At 39.6% G+C, this 17,273-nt stretch overlaps 1 protein-coding gene across 7 annotated transcripts in view; it reads left to right on the top strand.

Moving 5' to 3' along the window:
- The window catches only part of RAB27B (RAB27B, member RAS oncogene family), a 155,659-nt gene that overhangs the window by 122,636 nt on the left and 15,750 nt on the right, over positions 1–17,273 (top strand). For 6 of the 7 annotated variants that reach the window (XM_047697924.1, XM_047697920.1, XM_047697926.1 and 3 more), the window contains one exon: positions 16,401–16,572. In XM_047697924.1, coding sequence (XP_047553880.1) covers positions 16,420–16,572 — 153 coding nt within the window. In that variant the 5' untranslated portion in view covers positions 16,401–16,419. Of the gene's footprint in view, positions 1–12,127; positions 12,283–16,400; positions 16,573–17,273 lie in introns of all 7 variants that reach the window. The other variant, XM_047697923.1, reaches the window with a different exon arrangement.

Raw genomic sequence — 17,273 nt, 5'->3', positions numbered from 1 at the left:
ATGGTCCAGGAATCCAAAGGAGGTTTCCTCTTCAGTCATCCCACCCTCAAACACTTAACTAAAACCCTTTCTAGCATCTCATCAAAATCTTCTGTATTTTAACTGGACATGGTTCTGAATACCAAAGGAGCCGAGGTAGGTATTAAAAACTGCAAATAGTAGAGTTGGAAACTATATACTCAACCACTAGGGTTCTTTAATTTTATAGCTTTATCCTGAACTTGTGAGTTTCAGATTAGCTTCTTCTTTGATTCAACATATCAGATAACTTTGATGGTAAAGACACTGTTTCTTATGAAGAGTGTTCAGGGTTTTCATGCACAGGCTGGACTTCTCGGAGACCAGCTGTCTCTGCATTACAGAACCACACAAATTCAATCTAACAGAGCATGTATTTGTGTCTCCAGCAAATATTTGTTGAACACCTATTTTTAGCTAGACTCCGGAGTGAACAAAGCATGCAAGGATTCAACCCACTCGAGCTTGCAGCCTAGATGGGAAAGCGAGTGATAATAAACAAGAAGACCCACATCAGCTGGGAAGAAGGGCCACACAAAATTAGACTGATGCCAGAGAAAGTGAATGGGAGCCTTTGTTAGATTTGGGGTCCCTACCAGATCCCCCTGATGAAGACACATTTAAATGGAGAAGTGAATGATAGTAAGAAGGCCATTTGTGAGACAGGAGGGGGGAAGAGTGTAGGCCGAGGGAACAGCCCATGCCATGGTTCTAACACAGGACGAAACGCAGCTCCTTGAAGGAAAAGAGAACTGGTAGAGCACCATCAGCCGGGTCATGCAGTCCTTTTTAAGGCAGGAGAAAGGACTCTGGGTTTTATTTGCAGTTTGATGAATGCCACTGGGAAATGTGAACCAGGACAGTGATGTTGGCTGACTATAATTCTGGGGGAAAATCTGCTTGTTCGCTGGAGAAGGACAGAAGAAAAGGCAAAGCCACAGACATGAAGAGAAGTTAGGAGACTCTTAGTAGCTGCAGTGATCATGCCCTTTGTTCAAATGAGACCCTTCTGAGAGTGAGTAGGTGTGGCAGGTGGGTATGTGGTCGGAACACGCAGTCCCTTGAGCCGTCACATTTGTCTTGGTAACGTAGTGGAGACTTCATGCCATTTCATTTAATCTCTACAATAAGCTTGGTGTGCCTGGTACAAGATAGGTGCCCAATAAATGTTTGTTGGGTGAGCGAAGGAGTGAATGTGGGGGTGACTAGTATCCTTGCTTGAGAAATGGAGCGGTGCTACAAGTATGTGGTGAAGCTGAATTTTAACTATAAAACCATCCTCTTTCCTCAGTTTCTTACTGAATGCCTCATTCTTGTTGCTTCTTAAGCATTTCTGGATCATCTCACATGTATTTCCGTTTTCCTCCTTCATTTTCTCCCAGCTCCTGGGGTTACTGTTCTACACACAGAAGTTCTGTAAATGTGTTTGCTGTACCAGTTTTCATCAAAGGCAGGGATCAGACTGGCCATTGACAGTGTCAGGGCCCCAGGCAACTTTCTGATCTTTCCTTTGAAGCACCCTGAGGCCTCCACCTGGGCAATCTGTCAGGGATAATTAAAAAGACTGATGATGGGCATGCCTTCATGTTCCCCTCGCCCCTTTATACAAATGACCCCCTCCTCTGTCCTCTTCTGCTCATCCAACAAACCGGTACCACCTTACTTCCAGCGAGGAAACCTAGAACCCAGTACACTTGTTCTAGGCAGAGTAGCCCCTGCCTGTTGGATAGATTGCATCAAATTCTTGATGCAAAAGATGATCTCACTCTCCTACTTTGAATTATAGGCCTAGAAGAAAGTTCAGATTTGTATATTTTATATAATTTGTATTGTAAATTGTACATATTTCTGGCTTCTTCTATAAACATTCAAAGCAGATTTATCTTTCAACAAGATCAGCTTCAGTAGAGGACTGGCTTTTAGGAAGTGGTATGCACAGGCCTCCTGATGTTTTCATGCTTGATAAGCCTGTGTGTGTGTGTGTGTGTGTGTGTGTGTGTGTGTGCACTCACGCATGTGTGCTCATTATCAATAAATAGCTGATGGGACCTAGTCCATGCTGGGCTGGAGAAAAATGTCCCAGCTTGCATTCTCATACTCCTTCCTCGTATTTTATCCTACTCACTTGTTTTGCTTAGGACAATGTAAACCTATCTGCCACGAGATACAGTGTATCATTTACTAATATTTATGATTATTCAATAAGTAAACCTCACCTATTGCTGGGTTTATAAAACTAGTTTCTGTTTTAGATCTGAGGAAAAGTCTGCTCTTGTACATGCTGTTGAAGGAATAATACTAGAGTCCCACCCTTAGCTTAATTAGGGGAAAGACAATGGGGGTGGGGTGGACTGGGGGGGGCATGAGTCTGCATCTATCATTGTGTATATATGAGCAAGAAGATTAGCTGCTGAGTCACATTGTCAGGGAAGAACAGAGCCAACTTTCTTCTGAATTATAATCCCTGCCACAGTCCTGTACAATGGTACATTCACCTTGATGTGTTCAACAGAAATATATAGATAGAACAAATCTGAAACTTCTCTATTTTGTTATTAAATGCAACTAGAGGTTTTACTTCTGAAATTTAATAGACAAGCATTTAACTTCCATATTTTTTCCTTTTATTGTAATAATACCTATCCACGTGGGCTCAACTTGCGGCAGGAAAACCTTTACTTTAACTATGATAATGTAGCTTGCTAAAAGAAATGGTTTGCTTATTGCTAGAACCTTAGGAAACAGACAGTAAAGGAAGATATTTGGATTTTCCTTTTTAAAAAAAGCAGTGGAGGGGCATCTGGGTGGCTCAGTCTGTTAAGCATCTGTCTTCAGCTCAGGTCATAGTCTCAGGGTCCTGGGATCAAGCCGTGCACCAGGCTCCCTACTCAGCAGAATGCCTGCTTCTCCTTCTCCCTCTGCAACTCCCCCTACATGAGCTCTCGCACTCAACTCTCTCACTCTCTCAAATAAAGAAATAAAATCATAAAAATAAGTAAATAAATAAAAAGTAGTGGGAATGATATAGGAAGACCACTCTTTGATGTTGGGGAGATAGATGGAGTCCCCCAAATTTCTTTGAGATGCAGACTTTCCATAAACTGGAATGTGTCAGATATAACAAATATATTCTTTGTGGCGTATAGCTCGCTGTGATTATTTTTCCCACTCAGATGTTAAACTTTTCCTTTCAATGTTTTGATTTAATGTAGTAAATTATGATACTTGTCCTTTTGTTTAAAAAAAAAATACCGGAAAGTAAAATATAAATCTTTGATGGAAAATGTGATCAGGTTTTTCCTGGGCAGGAGGGGACTTGTGGGCGGTGATGTTTGCAGAGATGAGATAGAACATGACCCAGTCTATATTCCTGTAGCACGCTACAGAGTTTCCTCTCCTCTTAGACCCCATCTGGCAAATAGAGGCAAAGCTAACTTCATAAGAACTGTCTTATAACAAATCTTAGTTTAGAAAAACTCCCAACTCTTTGGCATTTCTTTGCTGAGCTCATGGTTCTTTATCAGTGAGCTCAGTCCCGGCGGATATGAACAGTCAAGAGAGGGTGTTCCTACAGGAAGGTCCCTTTCTCAGTTTAAAAAAAGATCGGACAAAAGCATAATGCAAAATTCTGAGTAGCAACCTTTTTAGGAAGTATAATTTTAGCAAACCACTCACATTTTTGAATATTTCATGACTTTTCTCCATCTCAAATTGTTATTAACCAAAAATGTTCACCAACTCTTAAGTTAATAAATATTATAGAATGAAGCGCTACCCTGGCCAGCGAGGGTGCTGAGCAAGGCACCCAGCTGCCTTCTGCTCTGCTCTGATGAGACTTGAAAATGCACCAAACAGCAGGACAAGAGCGCATTAACTGTAAATATCTTTGCGCTAATGAGGACTTTTCTTTTTTCCACCAGTAACAGCTGGGGGTAAAAGTCATCAAAGACAAAATCATAAATGTTTTATATTGGAAAATGCTAGGTGAGTCTAAGACATGGTCAGTTGATTAGGTTACTGCCAAGAAGTAAACAATAGGCTTATTAAAGCTGTAATTAGGCCTTGTGGACCTACTGTATTTTTTTTTAAAGATTTTATTTATTTATTTGACAGACGGAGATCACAAGTAGGCAGAGAGGCAGGCAGAGAGAGAGAGGAGGAAGCAGGCTCCCTGCTGAGCAGAGAGCCCGATGCGGGGCTCGATCCCAGGACCCCGGGATCATGACCTGAGCCGAAGGCAGAGGCTTTAACCCACTGAGCCACCCAGGCGCCCTGGACCTACTGTATTTTTAATCAGAGCTTCAGCAGGGGATAAAGTAACTGAAATAATCTAGTGCTTCGTCAAGTGGAAGTAAAACCAGCTTTTCAAAATGTAGCTAGGCCTTTTTCTTGGGATTTCTTTTTTTTTTTTTTTAAGATTTTATTTATTTATTTGACAGAGAGAGATCACAAGTAGACGGAGAGGCAGGCAGAGAGAGAGAGAGAGAGAGGGAAGCAGGCTTCTTGCTGAGCAGAGAGCCCGATGTGGGACTCGATCCCAGGACCCTGAGATCATGACCTGAGCCGAAGACAGCAGCTTAACCCACTGAGCCACCCAGGTGCCCCTTTTCTTGGGATTTCTACACGACCTTTGTTCTGAGAAAGTGGGTGACTTCATTTTAAGTTACAAAGTAACTTGTAGGAATTGATTAATTATTTTGTGGTTTTCTTACATTGTGTCATTGATCATAATGTGGTGTTGTTGTTTTTAATGGTTCGCTATGTTTTGGCGAGTTAAGCGTAGAAGGGGGGAATATAGGATGATGGAATGCATTGGAGCCACGTACTTTACCTACTTTACGTACCTACGACTGCAGGTAAAGACTGTAGGAATAGGGGTGCCTGGGTGACTCATTCATTAAGCGTCTGCCTTCGGCTCAGGTCATGATCCCAGGGTCCTGGGATGGAGCCCCGCATCCTGCTTCCTGCTCTGCTGGGGGCGGGGGAGACTGCTTTCCCTCTCCCACTCCCCCTGCTTGTGTTCCTGCTCTCATTGTCTCTCTCTCTCTCTGTCAAATAAATAAATAAAATTAAAACAACAACAACAAAAAGACTGTAGGAATCAAGGGTTCCATAGTTTGCCCATGGCCACATAGGGGCTAAATGGCTGAAACTGAACTTCTAAACCCAGGGCTGTGTCCTCCAACTGCTGCTTCTTACATCACACCACCGTTGACCCTTATCCTGCAGATCCAATTTCTCCAACCAAGGCCCCCCAGAGTGCTGCTTCTGCTTCCACCTGAGCCGTATTGGCTGTAGCCTCTGACACAGGGTATACCTGCTGACTCCAGGACACGAGCGCTCTGCTCACCCCCATCCTTTGCTCTTCCCACATCGAACTCCAGCTCTCATCTCACCTCCTCCATAAAGCCCTCCTTATTTTTTCTGCCCCCGCTCCTGCATCATTTAATGAGTTTTTCTTTTTCTTTTTTCCTCCAAATTTTTATTTAAGTTCTGGTTAGGTAATGGACAGTGTAACGTTAGTTTCAGGTGTAGAATTTAGTGCGTCCTCACTTACCTACAACACCCAGTGCTCATCACAGCAAATGGGGTCCTTCATCCTCATTGCCTAGTTCATAGTACTTGTCTACCTCCCCTCCAGGAACCAGCAGTCTGTTCTCTGGAGTTAAGAGTCTGTTTCTTGGCTTGCCTCTCTTTTATTCCCCTCTATGTTCCCTTGTTTCTTAAATTCCACATATGATTGAGATCATATGGTATTTGTCTTTGTCTCACTTATTTCACTTAGCATAATACTCTCTAGCTCCATCTACATTGTTGTGAATGTTAAGAGTTCATTCTTTTTTTTTTTTTTAAAGATTTTATTTATTTATTTGACAGAGAGAGATCACAAGCAGGGAGAGAGGCAGGCAGAGAGACAGGAGGAAGCAGGCTCCCTGCTGAGCAGAGAGCCCGATGCGGGACTCAATCCCAGGACTCCGAGATCATAACCTGAGCCGAAGGCAGCGGCTTAACCCAGGCGCCCCGAGTTCATTCTTTTTTATAGCTAAGTAATATTACATTGTGTGTGTGTATTTCATTATATGGAATATATAATATTCCAATAATTCCATATAATATATAATATTCCATATAATGGAATTATATATATGGAATTATGAATATGTATATAATTCCATATATATGGTATTCATAAAGATTATATATGTATACACAGATATACATATATAGATACATAGACATATATATTTATGTGTGTGTATATAGATAGATAGATAGATGAATACCACATATTTATCCATTCATCAGTTGATGGACATTGGGCTTTTTCTATAAGTTTGGCTATTGTTGATAACACTGCTATAAACATGGAGGTGCATGTATCCCTTTGAATCAGTATTTTTGTACCTTTTGGGCAAATGCCTAGTAGTGCAATTACTGGATCATAGGGTAATTTTATTTTCAACTTTTTGAGGAACCTCCACACTGTTTGCCGGAGTGGCTGCACCAGCTGCATTCCCACCAACAGTGCAGGAGGGTTCCCCTTTCTCCACATTCTCTCTAACACCTGTTGTTTCCTGTGTTGTTGATTTTGACCATTCTAACAGGTGTGAGGTGGTATCTCATCGTGGTTTTGGTTTTCATTTTCCTGATGATGAGTGATGTTGAGCATCTTTGCATGTGTCTGTTAGGCATCTAGATGCCTTCTTCGGAAAAATGTCTATTCATGTCTTCTGCCCATTTTTTAACCGGATTATTTGGTTTTGGGGCTTTATGAGTTTTTCACTCTCTGAATACCTTTTAGATTTAGAGCCATAGATTTTCTGGTATAGAGCTCATTTCAAATAACTTATTAGATGAAGAAACTTAACATTTACTTATTTTCTCTCCACTTGTAATAGCATTCTGTATTTTCCACTAAGCCTCATACATATTGCAGAAATAAAATTCTGATCCAGAAATTTCAATTAGCATAAGCATCTGCCGAATATAGAAAGAACCCTTGAGATAAATAAGCACTTTCTTTGGACAAATTCCATTCTTTGTAGATATAATCTCTCTTTTTCAGCATTTATTAAGCTCTTAAAATGCTTCCTGTTAATTATCAGCTAAAACAGCAGCTAGCCAACATTCTTTTCCTAAAGAGGTCATGGATTTTTTGTCTTTTTTATTTTTGGAATTATATGGCTCTATGAGTTACTAGAATTATGTTTAAGTGAGAAAATTGTAAGAATATGGAACTCATCTTTTTGTTTTTCTCTAGATATGTGAGCCCACAGATGCTATCTAACTTGGCTTCCTCACATTTGAGAGATGCAAAATTTATGGGCAGATATTTTGATTAATATGCCCTTTCTCAGATAATGAGGGAAAGCAGTGGAAGTTTGGCAAGACTTCTCAAAGCAGCAGCCAGCTGGAAAATGATCACAGTTTTGCAAGATTATTAGAGCAATGTCTGAAAACTTAGGAGAACATCTTATTAAATGCTCATCTCTTTAGCTTAAACTCATATTGTTCTTCTCTGTGGAGACGTTAAGGGTTGAAGCTTCTACTCAGTGTTTTGCATATGTCACATAACTCTACAGAAAAAAGAGATAGATTGACTGTCATCGTAGAGGACGCATGCCCTTGTCATGGTGAGGGAAAGCAGCTCCCATGGCCGGTGCTGGTGGGCCCACTGAGGCAGGCACCTGTGGTGGGAAATGTACCATCTTCCCATCCAACCACTGTCTTAGGAAACAATATGTCTTCATGAATGGTCTGTTCAACTCTCCTGTTAGCCATAATATGAAGCTAGGAGTTATTTTTGCTGTTGAAATTAGAAGTAATTCGCTGGCTGTGAGGAGTCTCTGTGCTGAAAGTTAGTATGATGGTTCTTGGGGCACCTGGGTGGCATAGTCCGTTAGGTGGTTTTGGCTCAGGTCATGATCTCAGGCTTGTGAGATGGAGTCAGCTGGGTGCTCATCAGGAAGTCTGCCTAAGATCCTCTCTCTCCCTCTGCTCCTACCCCTTATTTCCCCCTCCCCCACTTGTGTACTCCTAGGTGCACACACTTTCTCTCTCAAAATCTTTAAAGGGCAGTGTGGCGGTTCTCAAACTTGACGGTAGGTTGGAATATTAATGTTTTTGTCTCACCATCAGGAGTCAGATTTACATGATTTAAGGTATGGTCTGGGCATCAGGGAGTTTTAAAAACTGCCACATTTGAGAAATCACTAAGTTAGGAAAACCCGTTTTCTGGTCTTGCTGACTGGCTTCAGGGAAGGTGTCAACCGATGTGTGCATACTTCCTAATGTGTTGTATCGCCGCAAAGGTTTTTTTCAGTCCTGGGAAAGATACAGGTCTTCCCATATGAAGCTTTGCTGAATTGCAAGGAATTTACATTTATTTTTCTTGCTCTGTAGTTAAAGTCCTAGGTGAAAGGCCCTACAAAAGCATTTTGTTTTTCTTTTAAAGTAGGCTCTCTAATGAAAAGTAGATCATGTGGCTCACTTATGAAGACAAGCATAAAACCTTTCCAAGTCAGCTACTAAATCTTTCAAAAAATTCTTAACACTTAATTTACTTAATTGCAACATTTATGCGATGTCTTCCATGTTTCGAGTGAGTAAATAATGTTTTGAGGAATACTCCTAATTGTTAGGGAAACAAAATTTAGAATATGTGAGGAAACAAAATGATACAGAGCTAGGGAAGCATGTTAAGGGCACTGCACTAGCGTGTATCAGCAGCAGCAGGACTCCAGCAACTCTGTGGCTGATGGCAATCAACAAGGGGAAATTGCTCTTGACAGTAACAAGATCAAATCAGATCAGCTGACTCTTTTCTTGACCAATGGGTTTTTTCCTACTCTGGAATGAGTTGCTGAAAGAGATTAAGAGTCTAACCTTCTGGAAGAATTTCCTGTAGACAAGCCTCAAGGTGAAAAAAAAGAGAAAAACAGTTCCTAAATCTGGCTGTTCTATTGTCATATTTTAGTTGAATTTGTGAACTCTTATGTCCCAGGACCTGGCTGGAGAGATTCTGATTTAGCCCTTCTGGAAAGGTCTCAGAGTTTGTCCTTGCAAACCTTCAAGGGAATACTGATGATCCCCTAGTGTGGGGACCCTGGATGATATACACAGCTACGTTCTTGTCCAGTGCTGTTCCACGGGGTCCTGAAGACCAGTCTTCCCTATTCTTCAGTGATTTTCAATTACTCCTGATTTGTGAGCACATTTGCTCAGTAGACTGGCTATCAGGACCCTATCAAATAAAGAATTTTTAAAAAGATTATTTATTTATTTATGGGGGGTGGACGGGTTGCACACCAGAGGGAGAGGGAAGAAGAGAGAGAATTTCAAGCAGACTCCACATGCTGAACATGGAGCCTGAAGTGGGGCTTGATCTCAGACCCTGAGATCATGACCTGAGCCAAAATCAAGAGTCATAGATGCTTAACCAACTGAGCCACCCAGGCACTCCATATGAAATATTTTTATAAAAAAGAAATTGATGTAAATGTGAGAATCAGGCTCATAAAGTATATTCTACAGGTACTTTCCATTGGGGTTCAGGAAGATAATATTATCTGAATACACATGATTCTTGCTAATAATTGACTTCATGGTAAACAAGTATTAATTAACACCCAGAAAGTGGAGCTCAGCTAAAAAAAAAAAATTTTTTTTAAATAAAATATATTATTTTTACTTCTTTAGGCTTTTAAAATAACTCCATGGAGTATAATTCATATATCATAAAACCTACCCTTCGAAAGTATACAATTCAGTGGTTTATAGTACATTCACAAAAAATGTGGTCCCATTATTATCTAGATCCAAAATATTTTCATCATCCTTCCCAAAAAGCCTCTTCCCCATTAGCAGTCACTCTCCATTCCTTCTCTCTGCATCCCCTGGCAAATGCTAACTTATATTCTGTCTCCATGAGTTTGCCTATTCTGGGCATTACATGTGTATTGAATCATAAAACCTGTGGCCTTTTACATCTGGCTTCTTTCACTTACGGTGTTCATCCATTAATGGACATTTGGGTTATTTCCTTTTGGGGACAGTTATGAGCACTATGTACAAGTTTTTGTGTAGATATATGTTTGCATTTCTTTTGGGTATAGACCTAGGTGTAGTGATCATTTAGAAGCTGGCTGAATGATCTATGGGAAGATACTTCTATTCCCTCAAATTGTGTATACATTAGAAATTTCTTGTATAAAAAGTAAAGAAAAAAAGGAAAAAAAAAACCCTTTCATAGTTTCAAAAGTTGCCACAAAATGAAGCCAATGGGAAAAAATGTTACTTTTAAGAAAAAAAATATTTAGATGAAATTATTCATTGGCTTAGAAGTGAGTTTAATATGTGAGACTAATTTTAAAAATATGTGAGAATAATATATCAATGGAAATAAATCAATTTAAAGATGACTTGTGTTAGAGTTTTTATGCCTTATTTTCAGACCAAGTAAGCTGAACTTCAGAGTTCAATAACTTCTTGCTTTATCTCTGTTACATTAGATCCCTTGATCACAGAATGAAGCAAAATGGATACTTTTATCTTTTAAAATAGATTTGATTGCTGTAAGAGACACATTGACCATTGTCAGCTTAAGTAAAGGTTGCTTGATTAACTTGATATTGATTTATATTTATAATTGGGTTTGAATTTTCCACATAGGCTCACTTCCATTAATTATAAATAGCCTTTAAGAAGAATCAAAATGAAAATCAAAACCTTCTTAACAGAAGAAAATGCTATTGAATACAAAGTTGTTTTTTCTTTAATTACCCCCCCATCTCCCTTCCTTTCACAAGATGCCTCTTTGAGTACCATCCATAGGTCCTTTGAGTACCATCCATAATTTATTTATTGTTAGAAAAGATTTATTTATTTGGGGGGGGGTAGAGTGGGAGGGAGAGAGAGAATCTCAAGTAGACTCTTTCGTGAGCATGGAGTCCGATGCAGGGCCCAGTCTCATGACCTGGAGATCATGACCCGAGCCAAAATCAAGAGTCAGACAGTTCACCAGCTGTGCCACCCATGTGCCCCAGTTCCTCTAGGACATAGACGTGGCTATGGGAAGCAGAATTCCAAGGTCAGTCCATGAGAACCACCCTCAAGCGATCGATCACTCAATGACATTTTGCTGTGGGAATTCCAGATCTCAAAATGTACCTAGTGGAGCCCAATACAAACCAGTCCAATAAAGATAAATGGGAAAATATTAAGCATCTGTCCATTTTATGTTTGACAGCATTGTTTTATGTAGAGCACCACGAAGTAATATCACTGATACTTTGTCTACTATTTTAAACTTTCTAAAGTACCTTAAGATATTAAGTTGGTTTGGGGGCCCTTGGGTGCCTTCAGCTCAGGTCATGATCTCAGGGTCCTGGGATTGAGCCCTGTGTTGGGCTTTGTGCTCAGCGGGGAGTCTGCTTGTCCCTCTGCCCCTCTCCCTGATCATGCTCTTTCCCGCTCTCAAATAAATAAATTCTTTTTTTTAAAAGATTTTTTTGTTTAAAGATTTTATTTATTTATTTGTCAGAGACACAGAGAGAGCACAAGCAGGGAAGGCAGCAAGCAGAGGGAGGAGCAGGCTTCCCACTGAGCAAGGAGCCCAGCGGAACTTGATCCCAGGACTCTGGGATCATGACCCGAGCTGAAGGCAGACGCCCAACCAACTGAGCGACCCAGGCACCCCACAAATAAAATCTTTTAAAAAAAGAATTTAACTTGGTTTTTATCAATTTAATAAGTTCAAGTCACAAGGTCATAGCTTGTTACGGCATTTTTAGGATTGTTACTTGGAGAGCTCACAAAGAATATCTTAAGATCACGTGGGGAAGTCTGCCTGTAGAGTAGCCATCCATACATATCTGTAGCATTTGTTAAGCTCCTCTCTAGAGAAAACAGTGTGTATCCTTGGAGTCATGCAGAATATCATGCGAATTCCAAGGTGCCAGTGAGTATGTGTCAGATGGGTGAATGGGTACTTTTATGGAGAAGCCCAGTTCTGAGCCCTGAACTATTCAACTGACAAGTTTATGTATTCTCCGCCGATACAGATCTCACATCCAAAATTACAGTCCTTCTGTGCTTTCTCTTTTCCTAGGTTCTTTGAAACTGCTTCTCTGAAGATACAAGTATTCTATTTTGAGAAGGTTTTTATAGAAATAGAAAAATGAGCTCAGGAAGCGAGACCTGGAAGGTCCCACAGTGATCATTTAATCTAAATATTCCCTTCACAATTGAGGAAAGAAGGAGAATGTAAGTCCTGAACTTGGAGGGACTCTACTTCCACCAACTGCTCAAAGATTAATTTCATTAATTATGACATTTGCATGGCTCCGATGCTCAACACACATGTACTGTTCTCCTAATCATGCCAGCAACTGTTCTGGACTCTGGATCCAGCAGTGGACAAGGGATATTAAGTTTCTGAGCAAATGAGATTTATGTTGAACAAGAATGAGGCATAGCAGTGGGGGAAAAAGAAAGAAACTCTGGGCAGCCTCATTTGAGATAGTCTAACAATGAAAATCATGTTCCTGGCAATAACCAGAGAAAATTCCCTTCCCCCATAGAATGAAAATATTTCTACTTTCTACCTATCTAACCCACTTTTCATTTCAAATTATAATGAACAACAGTCTTGGATTTTATTGTTGTTGTTGTTAGAAACTGTCATCCCACAAGTCACACAACTTTTGTGCACATGACTTCTCCTCTGTAAGCTGAGGAGGGTTATTTAAAGTTCCTTCTGCCTTTGAGACTCTTCTTTGAGTAGAGCCTCACAAGTGTTTTTGGATTCTTTTTCCTTCTCTTCCAGCGCCTTACCTTCCATGAAGGGCTCGGAGGATGGTGCTTTGGGTTTGATATCTAGAAGACCTTTGACTCTTGTGGTTTAGCTTGTGACACAGTGATAATGGGAGAGAGTCAGACATACTTCCTGAAGTACAGCAATCTTCTGGCTTTTTCTTTACTTTTAGATCCATAGAAGGAAGAAGTGACAAGACCATCAATCATTGTGCAGGAATAAATACTGCTAAACTTGTCAGCTTTTTGATCCTTCCCAGATCTTTTTTTTTTTTTTTAGCTCGGTTCTTGGAAAAGGAAACTTTGCCAAGGCTTTTATTTTTCTTTGTGGTGTCATATTTGCCAGGCCAAGGATAGAATATCAAGGTCATATGATTTTAGGACTTAGAAAATCACATGGTAGTAAAAGCGGAACCTAACGAAATAATTATATATAAGTGGTGATACAAAAATGAGAAAATTCATTTTCGAAAGCAACTTAAAAGACAAACTGTCTCATACCGAGTTTACTTTGTCAATTTCTTTAATGAGTCTACTGGAGACACTAAATAAAGGTTTTCTATGGTGTCAAGTTTTGTACTGATTTCAGGTGGAATTTTTGTTCAGTATCCATAATCCTTCATTTATAGAAGAGAGCCAGTGTGAGCCACCGTGAAACTGATCCATGGTTAGTCAGTTGTTCACTCTGGATTAGAGCCTGACTGGGAGGCAAGTCAGTATTGCCTCAGGCAAGTTTATGTACCAACAACAGAGAACAAATTGCAGATCTGGAATACCTGGTAGGTCATGTCGCTGGCAAGTGGTGATAGTTTCATTGTACAAGTGGGAAGTCCTAGCCGATGCAGTGGTCCTGTATCTTCTCTCCACATAGGTAATTCCTCCCTTGGTTATAAGATTAAATACAAGTTCATCTTCCTCTACAAAATCTTCACAGACCACTACAGCCCGTGAAATTACTGATTTGTTTGAACTAAAAACACAACTATTTGACTCATCTGTCAATGATATTTCCTCTTGTGAAGCTAGGTCTTTTTTTTTTTTTTTCATCTTTAAGCTTTAAGTGTATGTACTCCAGATACTAAGATAATTAATTTTAAAAATTTTCATTTTTGGACCTGATACTGTATATTGGAGGTATTTAATTGGATTTGCTCAAGGCTTAGCTTGTCTTAACTCTGTCACAAAAAATATTGCAAAAACATAGTTAACTTTAAGCAAAAATTGGAAGTATGCTGATATATCTTCTTGACTTTATTATTTTCATTTTTCCAGGCCAGGGGGCCACAGTATCCCCCAACTTTATCTTGTATTTAGGCAGCCAGTACCTTTAATTTCCTCCCCCTGATCAAGACTTGTGCTCAGGGAAGAATTTAGCTTTTGTCACACATCTCAGGATAAGTTTAATCCTTCTTTCCCAAGAGAATTAGCAGTTTCATCCAGTTCTATTAGTGAAATGACAGACATTATCACCCTTCAGAGGAGTTGCATATGAGCAAGTTTGGGAGGCAAAGAGAGAAGAAGGTCAAGTGATGGTGGCCCAGATAGAGCCAAGTGGGGGGAATTGATAGCCATCTCCTCTAGCAACCAATTTAACTCAGAGACTAGGAACAGCAACATCTTCAACTAAAAAGTCCTGGTAGGATATTTAGAACCTTCTGAACTCAGAACTAGTCACTGCTAGGTAGTTAGTCAATGAAGACATTTTCCAAGAAGAATTTCAGGTCAGTACCTGAGCTATCTGCATCCTTGTATTGAAGAACACTGGTTGTTGATGGAAGCTAAGCAACTCTTCCTGAGCAATGACTATACTTTTTATAGCTACTAAACAAAAGCAACGACAATAGAAGAACATTTCAGCAAACATTCACCTTGAGAGTCGTACTCAGTGAGGAAAGCATACTATAGAAGAGGAGAGGTTTAGCATAGAAGTTATGTATTGGCAGCTCTCAAAACACTTCATTAATTAAAGAAACATACATCCATAATATATTTAACAGGATTTAGTGGCAGGGTAGCTCAAATTTTAAAGAATTCTAATGTAAAAAATTTGTCAGTCTTCCAAATGATGTAATGATACTGATTTGCTAAGTACCTAATTATGATTTTCATCATTATTTATCCAAAGACATGAAACTTTTTAGTTTTGATCACTAACTAAAGTGACTGTGTAAAAAATAAAGTTTTATTTGAAGTGATGAATATGTACATCATTTTCTTACAGGTAAAAAATGATTAAAATTATCTTGCAATTTTTAAATAAGATTTTATTTATCCATTTGACAGAGAGAGATCACAAATAGGCAGAGAGGCAGGCAGAAAGAGAGGACAGGAAGCAGGCTCCCTGTTAAGCAGAGAGCTCAATGTGGGGCTCGATCTGAGCCAAAGGCAGAAGGCCTTAACCCACTGAGCCACCCAGGCGCCCCTTATCTAGCAATTTTTAGATATATCTGTGGGATAACTTATTGAAATTTAATTTTAATTGCCCCAGAACTGGGGAGTATGATGTTTTCTGGATCTGTAGAAGTGGAAAAATGTTCTGCCCTTTCATATAATAGGAGAGATACTTTTCTAAGAACTTCTTTGCAGGCCTTCCTCTACGTGGGACTATCATGAACCTGTTTCTACAGCTCACGAACCAGAAAATTTTATCAAATGGCAAATCATTTTGCTGACCTCCAGAGTGGAAACCTCATTAAATATTCTATAGGTGATAGTGTAATTCAAAGGTAATCACCAGTGCAGGAATTCTAGGCATTAGCCCCTGGCCTTACCCATAGTCCTTGTAACAACAGAAGAAATTAAGACTGAGGCATAAGAGGTCAGCACAATGGGAAAAATGGCGAATGGCATTCTTTCAGGCAGGAGAAATACTAGCAGAATTACCATAGTCATGTTTCTTACTAGCTTTTCTCCTTTTTCAAGGTCTGGAAAATATTCAGCAGGTTTGCCAAATACAACAGATTTGCCATTGGAGAACAGAGGCTTTGGTATTTCAAAACAGAAGATTTTTAGACACTGCTTTTGAAATGATTTCAAATCAATGTTTTTAAAGGTTGTCATCTCAGTTGTTAAATTTTTTAAATTAAAAAGGAATATTTTGCATGCACATAATAGAAAGCTCATTATACATGATTAGATGCAAAATGTTTCCCTCGGCTTTTCTCTTCCACTTACCCATATGTAGTTTCAATGTTTCCCTAGCCTACCTGCATCATCTTGGGTCGGCTTTTTGGTTTCTTGTGACATCCTCCTCTTCCTGGCCCCAAAGGGCACTGGCTGTAAACTAAAAGCCATGGCTACTTTCTACTACTATTGTGGCAATGACTATTGTGGGTTCCAGATAGTTTTTGTCCCATATGAACTGACAGGATGTAAAAAGATATGTACTGAGTGAAATAATGGAGGTACTCTTACTCCCAAGGCTGCTTTGAGCAAGTTAATTCAGAATTTGACAAAATAGAAGTATCCAACTATTTTAACCTTGAAATGTACATTTATGTTGTGTTTTGAAGGAAGGTAGAGGGAAACTGAGTTTTATCATAACCTACTATTTTTCCTCTCCTACACAGGCCCACCAAGACCATCACTATGACCGATGGGGACTATGATTATCTGATCAAACTCCTGGCCCTCGGAGATTCGGGCGTGGGGAAGACGACATTTCTTTATCGATACACGGACAATAAATTCAATCCCAAGTTCATCACAACAGTAGGAATAGACTTTCGGGAAAAACGTGTGGTGAGTTTTTAACCATACTGTTATGTTAACTTTGTTGCTGATTTCTCTTCCCCCCCTCCACCCATAAAAAATAGAATTAAGAACCTATGTTTATTGCACCACAAGGTGTCTGTCTTTTATCACAGGGAACTTATAACCTGTCACTTTAATTCAATTGAGAATATTCTTAATGTTGTCAACTATCAATAATATTTTGCCAAGAAAAATGTGAAGTGACACTATCACCTGTCTCCAAAAGCGTATAGGACAAAGAAATAATTTACAGGTTTATATGGCGTGTTTTCTATGAATTCTCTAGGAGTCTTTCAAAACTTGAATGATCCGGGTTGCAAAACCCTTAACTCTTGATCTAAGTTTCTCCATAAGAACTAGTGTTCATTTCTCAGCTCTTCAGAGAGAAGTTAAAAGAATGATTGGCAAATAGCTGGAAAATGAGCTTTGTAAGTGCTTGCTGCATTTTTATTTATGTGTAGACTCAGCTATCAATCACTAGCTTATTATGAACAGAATGTGAGACCAGTCCATGCTATTTTCCAAGATAAGGGAGTTTAAGTGAGAATTACAACTGCTTTCTTCTCCTATGCTAGACGCTAATGACAGGAGTAAGGATATTGTGACATGTGAGACGCGTAGCATAGACACATGAGCTGGGCCAGATTTACTGCCACCCAAGGTATTCTTGATTGCCAACATGGCTGTGG

The sequence above is a fragment of the Lutra lutra genome, chromosome 12 (genome assembly GCF_902655055.1).
Source record: "Lutra lutra chromosome 12, mLutLut1.2, whole genome shotgun sequence".
Taxonomy (NCBI): Eukaryota; Metazoa; Chordata; class Mammalia; order Carnivora; family Mustelidae; genus Lutra; species Lutra lutra.
This window is presented reverse-complemented; position numbering and strand designations above follow the sequence as displayed.